Source organism: Bombina bombina, chromosome 1 (assembly GCF_027579735.1).
Source record: "Bombina bombina isolate aBomBom1 chromosome 1, aBomBom1.pri, whole genome shotgun sequence".
NCBI lineage: Eukaryota > Metazoa > Chordata > Amphibia > Anura > Bombinatoridae > Bombina > Bombina bombina.
In genome coordinates, this window is record NC_069499.1 from 1,029,337,357 (window position 1) to 1,029,359,284 (window position 21,928).

The window sequence follows — 21,928 nt, forward strand, 5'->3', positions numbered from 1 at the left end:
GATGCTTGAGGAGCACATGTTTTGTTGATGTTTTCTTTAATTGAGGTTTAAATCAGAAAAAAACATTATAGACAGTTTATAGCCATAAAGATCACTTAAATATTCCTTTAAAATGATATACTCCATAAAATAATCATACTGGGGTATATTTATTAATGCGTGCGCGGACATGATACGATGTAGCATATCATGTCTGCCGCACATCGATATATGTGGTCTACTAACCTTGCTGTATATGGTTAAATAATAGACATCATTTTGTTAGATATAACTCGAGGTTCTTCTTATTTATAAATCATATATAATGAGCATGGTAGTGTTAAGTTCCATAATACACATGCATCTACAAATAGGTAAAAAAACAAAAAAACAGCAGTACGCAGACCATTAAAATGACAACTAAGACCCCCATTATGGAGCACTTAGGAAGTTCCGGTCAAAAATCATGCATGAGCAGATTCTCAGGGAAGTGACTCAAAACTAATTATTTAGAAAGCTGCCAGAAATGAGCACTTAGAAGGAAACTCCATTGCGCCCAGAATAGAGTCTACAACAAATTTACTGTTGCAATGTCTGATTAGATATCTTTTCTCATGTTGAATCGTCAAGTAATTATAAGCTTCTGTACAGCACAGTTGTTCTCCATATAGATTCTTAGTTATTAGCGCTGCGGAATCTGTTGGCGCTCTACAAATAACCAATAATAATAATAATTATTGCAGTGACAAGCAAGATAGCACTGCATTTGGTTGCTCACAAGATGATATAGCCGGAGGGGGTTGAAGTGAAACCATCTCTTTCTTCACATAAAGCATCCATAAAAGTCCTGAAATACCAAAGCTGACCAGGGCAGAAATATTTCTACTTGTACAGCAAAACACAGGAATACACTGCGTATAAAAATATTTGACAGATGGTGCTAATGTCTAAAGATATTCAGCAAAATTGCCCCTGACTCCCTGTCAGCTCTTAGCTTCATGACCGAACATGCCCAGAATTTCCCCTGAGAAGCACAGTTTGATGATGGCATTCCCACACAGGACCCAAATATCAAATGTTTACTAGTATGAAGATACATTTTAATGCAGACTTCACAGGGGCTGGACTCACTTAAAGGGACAGTCTACTCCAGAAATGTTATTGTTTAAAAATATAGATAATCTCTTTATTACCCATTCCCCAGTGTTAATATACTTTTTTACCTCTGTGATTAGCTTGTATCTAAGCTTCTGTAAACTGTCTCATTATCTCACTGCTATTAACAGACTTCTATTTTAGCCAATCAGTGCTGACTCATTTGTAACTTCACAGCAATGAGCACAGTGTTATCTATATGACACACATTGACTTGCTGTGAAAAGCTAATGAAATGCATATAGGCAACATGCAGAGATTTAGAGTTTTAAAGGTTATAAAGTATATTAATATAACAATGTCATTTGTGCAATGCTGGGCAATAGGTAGTAAAGGTGTTTTCTATCTTTTTTTAAAAAAAAAAATGTTTTGGAGTAAAAGGATTAAACTTGAAGTATCAGAGAGACGAGAGCTGCCTCCTATTGAAATTAATGAAGCTCTCTGGGATACAGAATTTCACAGGGGAGAAAAAAGTTAAAAGGGGAACACCTGACACCGATATAAATTCTCATATTGCAGCAAATACAACTTAAACTAAAATGTTTTCATTACAATTTTAACTTGCATCTTTATTGCAAGTTAAAATATATTTAGTGCAGTATACATTCTGACCGTTAAATAAGTGAATTGTGAATTTTGCTCACACGTCACATGTGAGATTCAGTTTGTCTTCAGGCACTGGCTTTCTTGACTGTGTGCATGTCACTATAAAATCTGAAGACTATCAAAGAATTTTGTGGTGCAATGTAGGGCCCAGTGTCAGAAAGTTGGGTCTCCATCAGAGGTCATGGGTCTTACAGCAGGACAATGACCCAAAGCACACGTTAAAAAGCACCAAGAAACGGTTTAAAGACAAAGGGGCCCATTTATCAAGCTCCAAAGCACTGGAGAATATTGAACTGGCCAGCAATGAGTCCAAGGCATCTATTTATCAAGCTGTCAACCTACCTTCAGTCAACGGCACCAATACGCTCGCCTAAGTTCGCCTAACATCGCTGTCGCGGACCTGAATATGTCCTCCAAAATTACCAAAAAAGCTGTCAAAAAGCCGATGAGCAGTGGACTGTTGTTAACTAACAGTCATCGATCTCGCTGCTCTTCGGCTTTTTTACAGCTTTATTGGTATACTGTCACTAAACACCCACACTATACTACACTGTTTTACCCCTATACCGCCGCTCCCGGAGCCCACCGCAACTCTAATAAATCTATTAACCTCTATACCGCCGCTCCCTGAATCCACCACAACTAAATAAAGTTATTAACCCCTAAACCGCCACTCCCAGACCCCTTCGCAACTCTAATAAATGTGTTAACCCCTAAGCCGCCGCTCCCAGGACCCCGCCACAACTAAAGTTATGAACCCCTAAACCGCCACTCCCGGACCTCACCGCAACTCTAATAAATGTATTAACCCCTATACCGCCACTCCCGGAACCCGCCGCAACTAAATAAAGTTATTAACCCCTAAACTGCCGCTCCTGGACCCCGCCGCAACTCTAATAAATGTATTAACCCCTAAACCGCCGCTCCCAGAGCCCACCACCACCTACATTATACTTATTAACCCCTAATCTGCCCCCCCTACACCGCCGCCACCTACATTATATTTATTAACCCCTAATCTGCCCCCCTACACCGTCGCCACCTACATTATATTTATTAACCCCTAATCTGTCCCCCCACACCACCGCCACCTACATTATATTTATTAACCCCTAATCTGTCCCCCCTACACCGCCACCTACATTATATTTATTAACCCCTAATCTGCCCCCCCTACTCCTCCACCACCTAGCTACATTTATTAACCCCTAATCTGCCGCTCCCAACGTTGCAGCCACTATATTAAATTTATTAACTATTTAATAACTTCCTAGTTAAAATAAATACAAATATACCTGTAAAATAAAACCTAACCTAAGTTACAATTACACCTAACACTACACTATAATACAATTAATTCCCTAAACTAAATACAAATACATACAATTAAATAAAATTATCTAAAGTACAAAAAAAAACAACTAAATTACAGAAAATAATAAAATAATTACAAGATATTTAAACTAAATACACCTAATCAAATCCCTAACAAAATAAAAAAGCCCCCCCCCAAAGTAATCAGCTCTTTTACCTGTAAAAAAAAATTACAACCCCCCACAACATTAAAACCCACCACCCACACAACCAACCCTACTCTAAAACCCACCCAACCCCCCCTTAAAAAAAACCTAACACTAACCCCTTGAAGATCACCCTACTTTGAGAAGTATTCACCCAACCAGGCCGAAGTCCTCAACGAAGCCGGCAGAAGTGGTCCTCCAGATGGGCAGAAGTGGTCCTCCAGACGGGCAGAAGTCTTCATCCAGACGGCATCTTCTATCTTCATCCATCCGGCGTGTAGCGGTTTTAGAGTAGGGTTGGTTATGTAGGTGATGGGTTTTAATGTTGGGAGTCGGTTGTAATTTTTTTTTTACAGGTAAAAGAGCTGATTACTTTGGGGCAATGCCCCACAAAAGGCCCTTTTAAGGGCTATTTGTAATTTAATGTAGGGTAGGGCTTTTTATTTTGGGGGGGCTTTTTTATTTTGTTAGGGGGATTAGATTAGGTGTAATTAGTTTAAATATCTTGTAATTATTTTATTATTTTCTGTAATTTAGTGGGGGGTTTTTTGTACTTTAGATAATTTTATTTAATTGTATTTAGTTTAGGGAATTAATTTAATTATAGTGTAGTGTTAGGTGTAATTGTAACTTAGGTTAGGTTTTATTTTACAGGTATATTTGTATTTATTTTAACTAGGAAGTTATTAAATAGTTAATAACTATTTAATAACTATTGTACCTAGTTAAAATAAATACAAACTTGCCTGTAAAATAAAAATAAACCCTAAGATAGCTACAATGTAACTATTAGTTATATTGTAGCTAGCTTAGGGTTTATTTTATAGGTGAGTATTTAGTTTTAAATAGGAATAATTTATTTAATGCTAGGAATATTTATATTTATTTAAATTATATTTAAGTTAGGGGGTGTTATGGTTAGGGTTAGACTTAGGTTTAGGGGTTAATAAATTTAATATAGTGGCGGCGACGTTGGGGGCAGCAGATTAGGGGTTAATAAATGTAGGTAGGTGGCGGCGGTGTAGGGGGCAGATTAGGGGTTAATAAATATAATGTAGGTGGCGGCGGTGTAGGGGTGGCAGATTAGGGGTTAATAAGTATAATGTAGGTGGTGGCGGTGTAGGGGGGGGCAAATGAGGGGTTAATAAGTATAATGTAAGTGGCGGCAGTGTAGGGGGGACAGATTAGGGGTTAATAAGTTTATTAGAGTGGTGGTGGGCTCTGGGAGCGGTGGATTAGGGGTTAATAAGTATAGTGTAGGTGGCGGCGGTGTAGGGGGGGCAGATTAGGGGTGTTTAGACTCGGGGAACATGTTAGGGTGTTAGGTGTAAACATTCCCATAGGAATCAATGGGATATCGGGCAGCAGCGAACATAAGCTTTCGCTGCTTTCAGACTCCCATTGATTCCTATGGTATTACAAACCAGGTACACTGGGCCGGAATAGTGTTAACTAGCAAAAGTAGTCAGATAGTGCCGAATTTGCATTCAGAACATCTGTAGTGACATAAGCACTGAGTCTGAGTCTGGCGGATCGTATGTTACGTCACAAAATTCTACTTTTGCCGGTCTGTGGGGTTTGATAACTAAGGGGAATCAGGCTCACCACAAATACGCTGCAGAATTCCAGCGTATTTGCGGTTGACGGCTTGATAAATAGATGCCAAAATCTCAATCCCATAGAGCACCTGTGGAGAGATCTCAAAATAGCAGTTGGAAATAGGAACCCTTCCAATCTGAGAGACCTGGAGCAGTTGGCGAAAGAAGAGTGGTCCAAAATTCCAGTAGAGAGGTGTAAGAAACTCATTGATGGTTACAGGAAGCGATTGATTTCAGTTATTTTTTCCAAGGGGTGTGCTACCAAATATTAAATTGAGGGTGCCAATAATTTTGACCAGTCCTTTTTTCGAGTTTTGCGTGGAATGTGTGTGATTTGTCTTTTTTTTCTCCACTTTTTTGTGTCAAACCAATACAAACAAAATAAATAAACATAAGAATGCCTAAACATTTGTAATTGCAACAATTTTCTGAGCGAAGTGGTGCATTATCTGACAGAAATGCAGGGGTGCCAATATTTTTGGCCATGACTGCATATGTAAAATAAAATACATATATATGTATGTGTTTGTGATTCAAAGATTTTGCTTCTCAATAGTGTTAAGCTACGAGCCACTGCTACCACCTAACTGTATTTTGAGAGAAATAGCCATTATGATCTATTCATTGTTGCTTTGTTCTGTGTCAGAGTTCACAGCTCCAGCTTTAAAGGGCCACTAAACCCAAAATCTTTCTTTCATGATTAAGATAGAGAATACAAATTTAAACAACATTACAATTTACTTCTATTATTTATTTTGCTTCATTTTTTAGATATCCTTAGTTGAAGAAAAAGCAATGCACATGGTGAGCCAATCACACAAGGCTTCTATGTGCAGCAACCAATCAGCAGCTACTGAGCATATCTAGATATGCTTTTCAGCAAAGAATATCAAGAGAATAAAACAAATTAGAAAGATGTTTAAAATTGCATTCTATTTCTAAATCATGAAAGAAAAAATGTGGGTTTCATGGCCCTTTAAGGACCCAATAACAGGCCAATGTATCAAAGGTAATATAATCAGCTGTTCAATAACTGTGTTTTCTAGGCTGGTCTCATCCAAGGTAATCCTAAAAATCTATCCTACTAGTGTTCCTACAGGCTGAAGGAAACCCATGTCCTAAATTATCATTGTTAAACAAAGTTTGATTATGTTACTTCTACATGCTGAATAGAAAATAGTTACACAAATAACTGCATCCTATTCTATTTGTATGTAGTTTCAGGACAATATTCTGAATATCTGCCTTAATTTATTGGATTCAACCTTGAGTTTCAGAAGCAATGCCTTAGCAGATGTCCAGAAACGTAACGATCCTGGTCATGTGTGCAGAGTACTGAGTTCCATAGTAAGTACCTCTAAACATTGTATTGTTTGAATTGCTAAATCTACTGCATTGTTTTGTACATATGCACTACACATTAAAGTAACAGTGAAAAATATGATTGAATGAAAAATATTCTCTTAATGTTCACTTTCTTTTCCTTTGCTGTTATATCACTAATACCTAACCTAGATATAATCTGTCATTACAAACATTTCTCCTGTTAATAACTTACTATTACAAAGGGCTAGATTACAAGTGGATCGCTATTTTGTGCTCCCGCAGGAGCGTTAACTTCACTAGACATAGGCTTTTTGCGCTTGTCGAGTTGCACTCGTATTATAAGATGAAATTAAAAAGTTTGAGCTCCAGCAGAACCTGTTGTGAGCTAACAAAATATTGTGCCCATATTAAGATATTCTCCCCATAGTCGTTGGAGAGCATAAACTGGAAAAAAACTATATTTATTTGTTAACCCAATGGGAGTTATGAAAATGTCACATTCCAATGTTCTTTACATACAGAACAATGTAGTTTTTATTTTGAATACATATTTCTATATGGATATGTATCTTACATGAACAGTAACAGATATATATATATATGTTTAACCCCTTCATTAATGGGACTTTCAGAGAAAATACAGGAGAATTTAAACAGAATAGAGTCTTGTTTTTTTTATTATTTACCTCTCAAAATGATATATATGTTTGAAGTAGACAACCTAAGGTAGGCCCATTTCGGTATATTTCATGCCACCATTTCACCACTAAAGGCGATCATATACAAAAAATTGTTAACTATTTCACAAACTTTGGATTTCTCAATGAAAAAAAATTACCTACCCCTTTTGCAATCATGATGCAAATGATTGTAAAAGCTTCTCTGAGATCTCCTTTTTTCAGAAATAGCAGACATACATGGCTTTGCCATTGATTTTTGGTTATTAGAATTGCTGCTGCCACCACACATATTATTCCCGGCAATGAAGGGGTAAATCAGGTAGCTTGTAAGGTTAGTTGTAGCTTTAATGTATAGATTATCCTGCCACCTGACATTTCCCACCACCTGATCCCTCCCAAACAGTTATCTTCCCTCACTTACCCCCACTGGACACAACCAGTATGCAGTTAATTTATTTTTTTTATTATTATTTAAAACATAGTAGTGATCCTCCTTAACCCTCAATCTCCCTGATCCCCCAAATAGCTCTCTAACCCTCACTCTCCCACTGCTTATGGCCATCTTTAGCACTGGCAGCTGTCTGCCAGTACCCATAAATAATTATATTTATTTTTCATTTTTTTATTTATGTTTTTAACTTTCTGTAGTGGTCCCCCCACCTCCCCTGCTCCAACGTCATTATCTAGGGCCCCCACCCCACCTATTTTTCTGTAGTGTAGCTCCACATCTATTATTTATTTTTTATCTGCAGGGTAGAGTAGGGCCCATCCCACTCCCTCCCTTTCCCTCCTCCCTTCCCTCCCACTGCTGGACTGCCCACCTGCCTCCCGGTTCCTTCCCACACCTCCCAACGGCACCAGTAGATGATTGTTACATGGTACAGACAGTGACACACACAGGTTCACCGTCTGTAACGATCAGGCATCTGCCTTCATATGGAACCAGAACTTCGATCGTGCTCCTGTTCCATATGCAGGCAGATGCCTTAATCTCAGGAACTCCAGCTTTGACGTATATATATATATATATATATATATATATATATATATATATATATATATATATATATATATATATATATATATATATTTACTCAATATTAGAATAAAAGATGCTGCACTCACCGGTCTGAAAAAAGTTGTTTATTCTTTCTTAATCACAGCATCCACAAAGCACAGTTTACCCCCATATATATATATGTCAGGCAGTACGAAAGGCAAAGTACCACATGACGTATATATACGTCCTATTGGTTTAAGAGGTTAATAATAAAAAGTACATTGTCTTCTATGTGAAGAACATATGAATGTAAAATATGTATAATGCACATTGGGGTTTGCAATTTAGGACTAACGTGGTCGGGTTAGCGCACATGAGGAATTTCTAACTTCAATGCGTGTTATTGAAATATTAAATAAAAAATATTAAAAAAAAAATTTATTATTATTTAAAATGATACATACGGTAAAATGTTCTAAATAATCCATAGAAAATATAGGTATAAATATATACAGTTGCAAGAAAAAGTATGTGAACCCTTTGGAATGATATGGATTTCTGCACAAATTGGTCATAAAATGTGATCTGATCATCATCTAAGTCACAACAATAGACAATCACAGTCTGCTTAAACTAATAACACACAAAGAATGAAATGTTGCCATGTTTTTATTGAACACACCATGTAAACATTCACAGTGCAGGTGGAAAAAGTATGTGAACCCCTAGACTAATGACATCTCCAAGAGCTAATTGGAGTGAGATGTCAGCCAACTGGAGTCCAATCAATGAGATGAGATTGGAGGTGTTGGTTACAGCTGCCCTGCCCTATAAAAAACACACACCAGTTCTGGGTTTGCTTTTCACAAGAAGCATTGCCTGATGTGAATGATGCCTCGCACAAAAGAACTCTCAGAAAGACCTACGATTAAGAATTTTTGACTTGCATAAACCTGGAAAGGGTTATAAAAGTATCTCCAAAAGCCTTGCTGTTCATCAGTCCACGGTAAGACAAATTGTCTATAAATGGAGAAAGTTCAGCACTGCTGCTACTCTCCCTAGAAGTGGTCGTCCTGTAAAGATGACTGCAAGAGCACAGCGCAGACTGCTCAATGAGGTGAAGAAGAATCCTAGAGTGTCAGCTAAAGACTTACAAAAGTCACTGGCAAATGCTAACATCCCTGTTAGCGAATCTACAATACGTAAAACACTAAACAAGAATGGATTTCATGGGAGGATAAAACAGAGGAAGCCACTGCTGTCTAAGCAAAACAATGCTGCACGTTTACAGTTTGCACAAGAGCACCTGGATGTTCCACAGCAGTACTGGCAAAATATTCTGTGGACAGATGAAACCAAAGTTGAGTTGTTTGGAAGAAAGACACAACACTATGTGTGGCGAAAAAGACTCACAGCACACCAACATCAAAACCTCATCCAAACTGTGAAGTATGGTGGTGGGGGCATCATGGTTTGGGGCTGCTTTGCTGCGTCAGGGCCTGGACGGATTGCTATCATCAAAGGAAAAATGAATTCCCAAGTTTATCAAGGAGAACTTAAGGCCATCTGTCTACCAGCTGAAGCTCAACAGAAGATGGGTGTTGCAACAGGACAATGACCCAAAGCATAGAAGTAAATCAAAAACAGAATGGCTTAAACAGAAGAAAATACGCCTTCTGAAGTGGCCAAGTCAGATTCCTGACCTCAACCCAATTGAGATGCTGTGGCATGACCTCAAGAAAGGGATTCACACCAGACATCCCAAGAATATTGCTGAACTGAAACAGTTCTGTAAAAAGGAATGGTCAAGAATTACTCCTGACCGTTGTGCACGTCTGATCTGCAACTACAGGAAACGTTTGGTTGAAGTTATTGCTACCAAAGGAGGTTCAACCAGTTATTAAATCCAAGGGTTCACATACTTTTTCCACCAGCACTGTGAATGTTTACATGGTGTGTTCAATAAAAACATGGCAACATTTAATTCTTTGTGTGTTATTAGTTTAAGCAGACTGTGATTGTCTATTGTTGTGACTTAGATGATGATCAGATCACATTTTATGACCAATTTGTGCAGAAATCCATATCATTCCAAAGGGTTCACATACTTTTTCTTGAAACTGTATATATATATATATATATAAATTAGAAATGAAATAAGCACTCACTGGTCTTCTGTTAACTGCGTTAAATTCTTTTTATTTCAAACTTGTACAAGTTTGAAATAAAAAGAATTTAACACAGTTGACAGAAGACCAGTGAGTGCTTATTTCATTTCTAATTTATCTACTACGCTACAGCACCCTGGCAGGTGACACGGATGGTGAGAGTGCGCACACATTCCTAAGCTTATGTATATATATACATATATATATATATATATACAGTATGTATAATTATTTTTTTTATTTTATTTTTTTAAATAATTTTTTAATTGAGGTATTGAGTAACAAACAATACATCATAAAATATGTCCAGACATGGAACAGAAGTGATAAATATGCTTATACAACTCTCACATAAGATACAGATATGGGCTGAAATATTGGTGCATTAACATAACATTAAATATTGCAGTATCTAACCGGAAGCGTTAGAATGTTTATATAGGTATAGGAGCAAGTGTCATGCAATATAGTTAGATCAATAACAAATGATATGAGTCATCACACCACCTTTGCCGTCATGATTATAAAAAGTATAATAGTGTATATAAAGCACAGTTGTCTGGAACATATAACAACTAAACCTCATTTTTTATATCACTCAACTGATGATCCCTACCCCAAGAAAACAAATATACTGTAAGTTAAAAATAGTGAGAGGTAGGGAGTTGGCTTTAGTCTGGCCTCCCGTAGGCCTAAGCATGTGGGGGGGGAATTCAGCGGGCAAAAGCCGCTCGCAGTGGGGGAAAAAGGTAGGCCGGAGCCAACAAGGATGCTAGAAAGTACAAACTGAGGACCATTTAACCTTATAGGGTAAATAACTCCAGGATAGGGGTTGAATGTCAAGAGAACAATGATCAGTACCCATGTAAAACTGGGAGAAGCGCCTCTAGGCTAGCTACTAGGAAGAGATACTATTTTAATATTGCTGAACCAAAACTAAGGGGACAAGAATCAAACTAATAAAACATAAATATAAGTCAGTTTAGGAGTGCTGAATAGTGTATAAGGTGCAGGACACTCACGGTCATATAAAAGGTATTAGTGAAAGCCATATATAAAAAAATTAAAAAAAAAATAAATAAAAAAAAATTGTGAGGTTAAAATGTTAGGACATTTTGAGAGAAGAATATATGGATACTATAAGTAATCAGCATGTAGTACCGAGTATAACCAGTACATAGCTAGCTTTTAGGATACAAACATCTACCAGAGAAAATACTACCTGTATAAACTTATGATAATATGTTGTAAAGTTTTAAATGTGAGAATAATACTAAGCTAGTTCCTATAGCTCCGAAATGAAAACCTCACCTACGCCTAAATTACCCCATTGGAAACTTTATACTAAGTTTGTATGAAGAACAATTTGAATACCCTGCATAACACAAAAGAAAAGGAAAAAAGAAAAAACACAGACATGTACCGTTAAGATAGCTTGTATTATGCATGTTTCATGACACTGCATAAACCAGCCTGACACTAAACTCACTAGTATCTATTTTGATAGCTTTAACACCACAATGCAGTCTAATAATAGGTAGCTATATTAAGGGTGAGTATGGGTGAAGTCTATGATACTGATGTAGACAGCGACTGTGAAGGTTGATTAATGATATCTAAGATAACAATACATCTAGTACAGAGTGAAGCATTCTACAGGTACGTGAGGTGTAAAGAGGGTACCCCTACAGTATGAGAGACATGAATATTAAAAGCAAATAACCCATTATCCAAAAGCTACAGAACATGAAACGCTTTTAGCTAAAGAATGAAACTCATAGATCACTAGTGTAAATGACTAACATGCAGACCTGAGAGATAAGTTCAGTGTCAGGCAGAATGGCGCCTCTCTGCGTATATGAGTGTTATAACAGGGGTGTCCGGTGTCTAGGGTTAGAGAGGGGTGAACATAACAGGGATAATCAAGTGAAAGCTGAAAAATTAGGGGTGAGACGGAAAGTTAAAATATGCGTTCTGTAGCTATGTATGAGTTAGACCTTTATATGTATTATTACACTTTGTAAGAGAATGTGCAATGATTATCTCTTAACCAAATAATCTCTTGTGGTAATGTGGCGCCTAAATATATACATTAATATGACTGTAGATATAGGTGCATGTAATAGGGGGGTATAGAAGAGGGGACATGGCCCAACCAACACCTATGAGGGAGTAATTAGGGTTATGAGCGGTTCCTTAAAAGTAGTATGTCAGCTGACACCCCTGGTTCTTTCTTTTAGTATATTAGTTTTTAGTGTGGGTATAGAATAAGTTTAATGTCATAGAGCTCCACAGTTCAGATCTAGGAAACTTAAATAACATTCAAGTGGCCCCCCTCAATAATAATAAGGAACAAGTAACAAGTAAGGGAGACAGTCCCTTTGGATTCTGTCAGATCAACAACTTGTTAGACAAAATTCAAACACACAGCATAACGTAGCTCTTTTATTACCTGTGATGATAGCAGGATGTGATGTCACTAGCATGTGGGCGGGGCTTAGGTCCGGTGTCTGTGTCGCAGTTAGTTTAGTACAATCAACCTGTCTGGATGTGTATTGCTATGCTCTGTAATAAAATAGAGTTGTACCATCATTGCTGTGTCCTGCATATGTCCTGCATCTCATGACATGGTGTCAGAAGTTCTGGACTACGCTTCTGTTTCTGATGATGACGATGTCAAAGTTTACCCCACCTGAGTCTTTTGACTTTTCTCAGCCTGCAGCTTGGCCCACATGGCGTCAGCGGTTTCAGCGCTTCAGGATTGCATCCAAACTGAACAAGGAGAGTGGTGAAGTACAAGTTAATTCTCTTTTATATTCTATGGGGAAAGATGTAGAGCCAGTGTTCAATGCTTTTACTTTCCAAGAAGGGGACGAAGTTAACTTTGATATAGTTATGGATAAACTCAGTGCCCACTTTGTGCCCAAAAGAAATGTGATTCATGAGAGAGCTTGTTTTCACAAACGTAATCAGCGTGTGGGAGAATCTGTGGAGTCATTTGTGCGCAGCCTGTATGAATTAGCTGAATTCTGTGAGTTTGGTGTTGCTAAAGAAGAGCAAATCAGAGACAGAATAGTTATTGGAATTGCAGATGCTGAAGTCTCCCTGAAGCTGCAGTTAGAGCCTGATTTAACGTTAGACGGGGCTATTAGGATGGCCCGCCAGAGTGAACTGGTGAAAAAGCAAAGTGCTGATCTGAGGTCTGAGAGTATTGTGGATGAAGTGCAACAGTCTAGGAAAATTACTGGTGAAAGGCACAGTGTGAGCGGTAGATCTAAAGTACTGGAAAGGCCTAGAAGTGGATGGGCGCAACATGGCCGATGCACACGGTGCTACCGGGCTCATGATCAGAGTGCTATATGCCCGGCCAGAGATAAAAGATGCAGAAAATGTAACAGAATAGGCCATTTTGAAGTGGTGTGTAAAACTGAATACATTAAGGAGATGCAGGTGGACAGTGACCAGGAGGGTCAGGAAGTGTCTTTTGTGGGGTCTGTTGTGGAACGGACAAGCTCAGAGGAAGATTGGAAAGTTACCTTTACTGTAATGGGAGCCAATGTTGATTTTAAGATTGACACAGGAGCTGATATCACTGTAATGTCTTTTGCTGAATTTATGAAACTGCCTCGACAGCCCCAGCTGGCGAAGGTTACTACAAATGTTCATAGTCCTGGTGGCCGCATTGATTGTGTGGGGAAATTTCTTGCCAGCTGTGAGTACAAACAAAGGAAGTTCACCATGTGGGTGCATGTGATCCGAGGTCAGTGTGTTAACAGTTTATTGAGCAGAAAAGCAGCCTGTGACTTGGGCCTCGTGGCCAGAGTGAATGAGATCTCTGAAGATATGTTTGGCGAGTTGGGCCTACTGAGCTGCAAACCTGTCCGTATAGCACTTAAAAGTGACGCAGTCCCGTACAGTATTTCTACTCCTCGTAGAATTCAGTTCCCGCTCATGCCTCAAGTGGAGAAAGAGCTCATGCGCATGAAGTCTATGGGGGTTATTGAAGAGGTTGTTGAAGCAACTGATTGGTGTGCCCCCATTGTTCCAGTTGCAAAGAAAAACGGAAAGGTGCGCATCTGTGTGGACCTGAAAAGGTTGAATGAGGCAGTGAAGAGGGAGAGATTTGTGCTGCCGACACTGGAAGATATAGCCCCGAAGTTGGCTGGGGCGAAGTTCTTTTCCACATTAGACGCTTCTAGCGGCTTTTGGCAGATCCCCCTGGATCCAAAGTGCCGCAAACTGACTACCTTTATCACTCCGGTAGGTCGGTTCTGTTTCTGCAGACTTCCCTTTGGGATATCCTCCGCTCCTGAGATCTTTCAGAGGGAAATGAGTTCTCTCCTGAGTGGCCACGTGGGCACAGCAGTCGTCATGGACGACATTCTAGTGTATGGGTCTACAGTGGAGGAGCATGATCAGCGTTTGAGTTGTGTGCTGCAGGCTATCAAAGAGTCTGGGCTGAAGCTGAATAAAGAAAAATGTCATTTTAGGAAAACTGAATTATGCTACTTTGGGCATATCATCAACGGGGATGGCATCAAGCCGAACCCCGAGAAAATTCGGGCTATCGAACAGATGAAAAGCCCTTCTGATGTACATGAGCTGAGACAGATATTGGGCCTTGTAAATTACGTGGGCAAGTTTCTTCCAGATTTATCTACAGTTTTGCACCCTATCACAGAGTTGCTTAAGAAAGATGTTGCCTGGGTCTGGGGACCCTCACAAGAAAAAGCGTTCCTGCATGCTAAGTCCCTGCTGGGGTCTGCCCCAGTGCTGGGGTTCTACGACCCTTCAAAAAAGACTGTGGTTAGTGCTGATGCAAGCAGTTATGGGTTGGGGGCTGCACTCCTGCAGCTGAATGACAACAAACTACAGCCCATCGCCTACTGTTCCCGCACACTGACGGCTGCGGAGTCAAAATACGCTCAAATTGAGAAAGAGTGCCTGGCTGCAGTTTGGGCCTGTGAGCGCTTTCAGCGTTATCTAGTGGGTTTGGAGAAATTTAGTCTGGAAACTGACCACAAACCGCTAGTCCCTCTTATCAATTCTTATGACATCGACAAAACACCCTTGAGATGCCAGAGACTTTTAATGAGACTACTCAGGTTCAATGTTCAGGCAGTGCATGTGCCGGGGAAGCAGCTGGTTGTGGCAGATACACTGTCCAGGCTCCCGCTGGCTGCTGCTGAAGAATCCTCCACAGAGTCGGATGTAAAAGTGTATGTTGATTCAGTTCTGGCCTCTAAGTCCATTTCTTCAAGGAAACTGGAAGAGATAAAGAAAGAGACATATTTGGACACAGATCTGCAAGAAGTTATAAGGTACATAAGAGATGGCTGGCCCGAGAGCCGGGCAGCCTGGATGTCTTTAAATGCTTACCAGCCAGAGAGGTCGCAGCTCACGGAGCTGGAGGGGTTGGTGCTGTTCCAAGACCGTATTGTAATTCCTGTCAGCATGAGGAAGGAGATGTTAAACAGGATTCACGATGGCCACTTAGGCATTACAAAGTGCAGAGAAAGAGCAGCTACAGCTGTGTGGTGGCCTGGGATCAGCTCCGACATTGCAAATCACGTGTCTAAATGTGCCTTTTGCCGGGAACGCCGGCCTACTCAGAGAAGGGAGCCCTTAATGTCTACTCCGCTGCCTGCGGGGCCGTGGCAGAAAATAGCTGCTGATTTGTGCGAACTGCACGGGAAAAAGTTTCTTGTTGTTATCGACTACTATTCCAGGTATTTGGAAATAGCACCCCTGAATGATATCACAAGTCAGGCCGTTATCATTCGCCTGAAGAGCTTGTTCGCCCGCTGGGGCATTCCAATGGAGCTGGTGAGTGATAATGGCATGCAGTTCGCTTCTACAGAGTTCAGTGCTTTCAGCAGGGAATATGATTTTGTACATTCCACGTCAAGTCCACATTATCCGCAGGCCAACGGAATGGCTGAAAGGGCAGTTCAAACAACAAAATTCATTCTAAAGCAATCTGAACCGTACCTAGCCCTCTTGTCATACAGGGCGACGCCCATTCAAGCCACCGGGTTTAGCCCGGCACAGCTGATGCTAGGACGCCAGATTCGCACCACTTTACCCTCAGTGGGTGTCTTCAAGCCGCCTGGCCCTGTTCCTCGGGACGAGGTCCTTAGGAGGGATGAAGAGGCCAAAAAGGGTTATCGAATCTTCTACGACAGGAGACATTCTGTCAGGCCTTTACAGGAACTGAAAGCGGGCCAAAGTGTCAGAATTAAACTGGATGATGAGAAGAAATGGAAGACGCCTGCTACGGTAGTGGGCCGCTCTCCAGAACCAAGGTCTTACACAGTCCTTACAGAGGGAGGGACAGTTACACGCCGTAACCGAAGACATCTTCAGCCTGTACCTGAGAGTCTGGAACCGGATACCTCAGTACCACCGCCGGTGGGATCCCCTGTTCTAAGAGAGGTGCCTTCCCCTCAGCAAGATCATAGCGGGGATATATCTTTGCCTCCAGCAGACTCTTGTTCACCATCTTCTGTATCAGAGGACAGTTCATGCAAAGTTACATCAAGCGGAAGAGTGGTGAGGCTTCCGGCCCGATACAGGGACTGACTTTAGCTAGAACAGTGACCGGAAGTATGGGCAGAATAATCCCATGGTCACTGTGGACTAGGGTAGTCTACCCCGATGTCCAAGTCAGGATGTAATTTATTTGTTCATGTTTTCTAATCTATCTGTTTTTATAATGTTCTAAAACAAAATGTTGTTGTATACCCTGTTGGTGTACCTTGTTATTTAATATATGCGAATGTATGCTTTGTCTTTGAAAAAGGGGAAGATGTGATGATAGCAGGATGTGATGTCACTAGCATGTGGGCGGGGCTTAGGTCCGGTGTCTGTGTCGCAGTTAGTTTAGTACAATCAACCTGTCTGGATGTGTATTGCTATGCTCTGTAATAAAATAGAGTTGTACCATCATTGCTGTGTCCTGCATATGTCCTGCATCTCATGACATTACCTATGCAAAGCTGGTTATATAGCATATAAAAGGGGTATGGGCATTCAAACCAGGGAGTCAATAAAGTCCAAAACAGTCCGTAATTACAGATGAGGATCTAAAGGCAGAGGGGATTGCATAAGCAGCTTGTGTATAGATGTGGGGGGAAACTGTGGCTAACTTGAAATCTAAGCATGTTCTTTGGGCGAAAAATAGGTGGAATTAGTCCAGGGCAAGTGCTCTCGGCATGAGCTACACCAGGTATGCGTAGTCTAACCTATACCAGACTTGTGGAGTAGAAGTGCCGCCATTGTCAGTGCCGGGGAGGGGACCTCAATAAAGCTGACATAAAGGACATGCGGAAGTGTTCCGCCCTGCAAACTGGCTTCTTCTTTACCTTTGGGGGTAATATATGTGGGGAGGCTCAGCAAGATATCTGCCTGCACAATGGAGTTTGCTCCTCTTTTGAGATAGTATGGAGCGGGAGTCACGCGACCGGGGTGAGTAGGTAATTTTTTGCTAGCAGGGAGCCGCTTTCTCAGATCCCTTGTCTTAGTCACCAGGGCTTGAGATAATTCCTCCTCCGAATGAATGATGTTCTCAGGATTTGCGGGAGTCCTAGCGGTTTCCTGAGGGGAGTTGTCTTCTGAGTCCCTCTGTACCTCTCGTATAGTGATGGTGTAGATAGTAGAATCCCCGCAGATTTCAGATGGTACAGGGAAATCCTCCTCCGGCTCACATAGTTCCGCTTGGAGAGTAGCCACAAACACACAAAAATGCTGCCTGAGGTCTTGGTAATGTCGATCTAGTGAGAGCAGCGCATTACGTTCCCATATAATTACAGCGTCCATTGTAGTAGGGTCGTGTCCGAAAGAGTTCTCTGATTCGGCAGTTGGTTTTGTCAGCCCCAAGAAACTGTGTGGGTATATCATTATCCGGTATAGGTTCGTAGCAGGTAGTGGGACACTAGTGTGCTCCAGATAACACTTGGTATGAGTTCCACGTGCAAAATGGCCGCTCCGTATATGTATTAAGTGCGAGCTGCAAGTAATAGAAAGCCGTTCTGGTTTGTTAATTCTAGTCCGTTCTTTCTCACTGATCTCCCCTATTCAGATCTGGAGATCCTCAGCTATAAGTTTGCAAAGTCTTGGAGAATACTGAGTGGCCTAGATATGAATAAAAGAGAATGTTGGAGCAGAGCTCTCATAGTATGCGACCGCTCAGCAGCTCGGCTTGCTCCGCCCCCCAGTATGTATAATTATTTAAAATAATTTGTATTTATTTTAACATTTTTATTTATTTATGGCATGAGCAAAAGTTTTTTTTTTTTTAACGAATAAAACTGAAACACATTTTGAAATGTCCTCTTTGAGATAAAACCAAGTAAACAGCTTACTTGAGTGTCCCTTTAGCCTCTTAGTCCAGGAACATTTACATCTGGTTTAAATCAGTTTTGTAGTTGCTACATGATATGGGAGTATTGACTTATATTAGCTTGTGTTGTTTTTCAAAGATATCTAGTTGCGATAAAGGGATAGAAAGGTAAAAAAATGAAATGTACATGGGTACTTTTACATTTGAAATAGAAGCATGTTTGTAATATACTTCCATTAGGAAAATAGTTTCTAGAAAAAGTTATTACAGTTTTTCTGCAGCATACGCAAATATGCTGTGAAGGCTGTGCACCCGTATTCAAACACCAGACCTTCACAGAGAGCTGGCGGTGATGTGTATTGCTTTTGTGAAGACTTAATGTGTGTCATACAAGCCACCGCTGACTCCCGGAGAAAGTCTGGTGTTTGAATGAATACTGGTGTGAGAGCACTCACAGGATATGTGCGTATGCTGTTGAAAAACAGTCATTACTTTTACTAGAAGCTTTTTTGCTAATGGAAGTATATTGCAAAAATGCTTATATTTTAAATTTGAATGCATTGATGCACATTTAATTTTTTACCTTTCTATCCCTTTAAGAGATAGGCAGAGAATAAAATATTACAGAAGTTTTAAAGTTCAGACGAAGATTCTGATAAAATATATTTTTTTTAAATGTGTTTAAGAACTATACATGAAATATTTTTTATTGTCTATCCTATTCTATGGCATATTTTAAACATTTTCTGCGGTCTTATGTTCTATAAATTAAAAATTGAACATACACTAAAATATTTTTCTAAACTCTGTTTTCTCTTGTATATTATTAAAACACTAATCCAGGGACAAGCATGATTCCTCTTTGTATGCAACATTTAATCTTTATAGATTTTTTATTTAAACTGTCATATGTGTGATCTTGAGTAGGCTCATTCTAAATCCATTTAATAATAGGCTATGCATTATAATATGCTACACAAACTATTTTCAAGCTAAATATTTATTTTAAAAAATGAACCCATTTCTCTGTCTGACAAGTTCTACTAATTAGTATTGCATAACAGACCGTGGTAATCAACTGCAAGCCTGACAGAGTTACTCATAATGCATTGCTTCAAACAACAATACAAAAAAAAAAAAAAAAAATTATATTCTAAATTTGCTTTGTTAGCACATGTCTAGCAAATTATAAGCCCAAGGATTAAAAAAATAAATAAATATGCAAGCAAATGATTTTCTATGCCTAGTTTATATTAAAGGATCAGTTTGATAATTAGGGTGAGTTCATTAAATAGGTCACCTAAAAGGTGATTGCAAAGTAATTATAAATGAATCATACAGTATTTGCATAATAATATTTATGACATGCTTGTTCACCCAGACTGCCAGACAAATTTTCAAAAAATGATTAAAGGACTCAGTCACCAATAAATCTGCTACAGCCAAACATAAGGTTATAAAGTAAAACATAAATATATATACTGTGTATATATATATATATATATATATATATATATATATATATATATATATATATATATATATTTAATCCCCCCCCCTCAAGTAAACTAGTAACATTTAATCATCTTTGTTGATTTCTTGGATAATGACAGTTTCTTTATATCAGAATGAAATAGGGTTCTATATCACATTACATGGATGTTCACTTATATATGGAAAAACATGATTTATGTAAGAACTTACCTGATAAATTAATTTCTTTCATATTGGCAACAGTCCATGAGCTAGTGACGTATGGGATATACAATCCTACCAGGAGGGGCAAAGTTTCCCAAACCTCAAAATGCCTATAAATACACCCCACACCACACCCACAATTCAGTTTAACGAATAGCCAAGTAGTGGGGTGATAAAGAAAGGAGTAAAAAGCATCAACAAAGGAATTTGGAAATAATTGTTCTTTATACAAAAAAATCATAACCACCATAAAAAGGATGGGTCTCATGGACTCTTGCCAATATGAAAGAAATTAATTTATCAGGTAAGTTCTTACATAAATTATGTTTTCTTTCATGTAATTGGCAAGAGTCCATGAGCTAGTGATGTATGGGATAGCAATACCCAAGATGTGGAACTCCACAGAAGAGTCACTAGAGAGGGAGGGATAAAATAATAATAGCCATTTTCCGCTTGGAAAAAAAAAATCCACAACCCAAAATATAAGTTTATTCTCATAATGAAAAGAAAAAACTTAAACATAAGCAGAGGAATCAAACTGAAACAGCTGCCTGAAAAACTTTTCTACCAAAAACTGTTTCCGAAGAAGCAAATACATCAAAACAGCAGAATTTAGTAAATGTATGCAAAGAAGACCAAGTTGCTGCTTTGCAAATCTGATCAACTGAAGGTTCATTCCTAAAAGCCCACAAAGTGGAGACTGATCTAGTAGAATGAGCTGTAATTCTCTGAGGCGGGGGCTGACCCGACTCTAAATAAGCCTGATGAATCAAAAGCTTTAACAAAGATGCCAAGGAAATGGCAGAAGCTTTCTGACCTTTCCTAGAACCAGAAAAGATAACAAATAGACTAGAAGTCTTCCTGAAATCTTTAGTAGCTTCAACATAATATTTCAAAGCTCTAACCACATCCAAAGAATGCAAGGATCTCTCCAAAGAATTCTTAGGATTAGGACACAAAGAAGGGACAAAAATTTCTCGATTAATGTTGTTAGAATTCATAACCTTATGAAATTTAAAAGAAGTCCGCAAAACTGCCTTATCCTGATGAAAAATCAGAAAAGGAGATTCACAAGAAAGAACAGATAATTCGGAAACTCTTCTAGCAGAAGAGATGGCCAAAAGGAACAACACTTTCCAAGAAAGTAGTTTAATGTCCAAAGAATGCATAGGCTCAAATGGAGGATCCTGTAAAGCCTTCAAAACCAAATTAAGACTCCAACGAGGAGAGATTGATTTAATGACAGGCTTGATACGGACCAAAGCCTGTACAAAGCAGTGAATATCAGGAAGCTTAGCAATCTATCTGTGAAATAAAACAGAACGAGGAGAGATTTGTCCCTTCAAGGAACTTGCAGGCAAACCCTTATCCAAACCATCCTGAAGAAACTGTAAAATTCTAGGAATTCTAAAAGAATGCCAGGAGAATTTATGTGAAGAACACCATGAAATATAAGTCTTCCAAACTCGATAATAAATCTTCCTAGAAACAGATTTATGAGCCTGTAACATAGTATCAATCACTGAGTCAGAGAAGCCTCTATGACTAAGCACTAGGCATTCAATTTCCATACCTTCAAATTTAATGATTTGAGATCCTGATGGAAAAAAGGACCTTGAGACAGAATGTCTGGCCTTAATGGAAGTGGCAGTGGTGTATTTAGGTTTTGCCCTTTGGGTCAGTGTGTAAAAAAAAAACATGTGCATACAGGTGGGTTGAATTGCATGCATCTCATAACATTTTCTCCATGAGAGAAGGGAGAGAAAAGAAGGGGAGGGGAGAAAAGGGGGGGAGGGAAAGAAATGAGTGAAAGAAGGGAGCCGAGGGAGGGAAAGAAGGGAGGGAGTGAGGGAGAAA

General features: G+C 39.3%; 1 protein-coding gene across 1 annotated transcript in view; it reads left to right on the forward strand.

The window, feature by feature from the left end:
- LOC128662693 (protein-glutamine gamma-glutamyltransferase E-like) overlaps positions 1-21,928 on the forward strand; it is a 135,673-nt gene that overhangs the window by 13,962 nt on the left and 99,783 nt on the right. Inside the window, exon 5 of the mRNA XM_053716580.1 lies at positions 6,077-6,205. Coding sequence (XP_053572555.1) covers positions 6,077-6,205 — 129 coding nt within the window. The remainder of the gene's footprint in view (positions 1-6,076; positions 6,206-21,928) is intronic.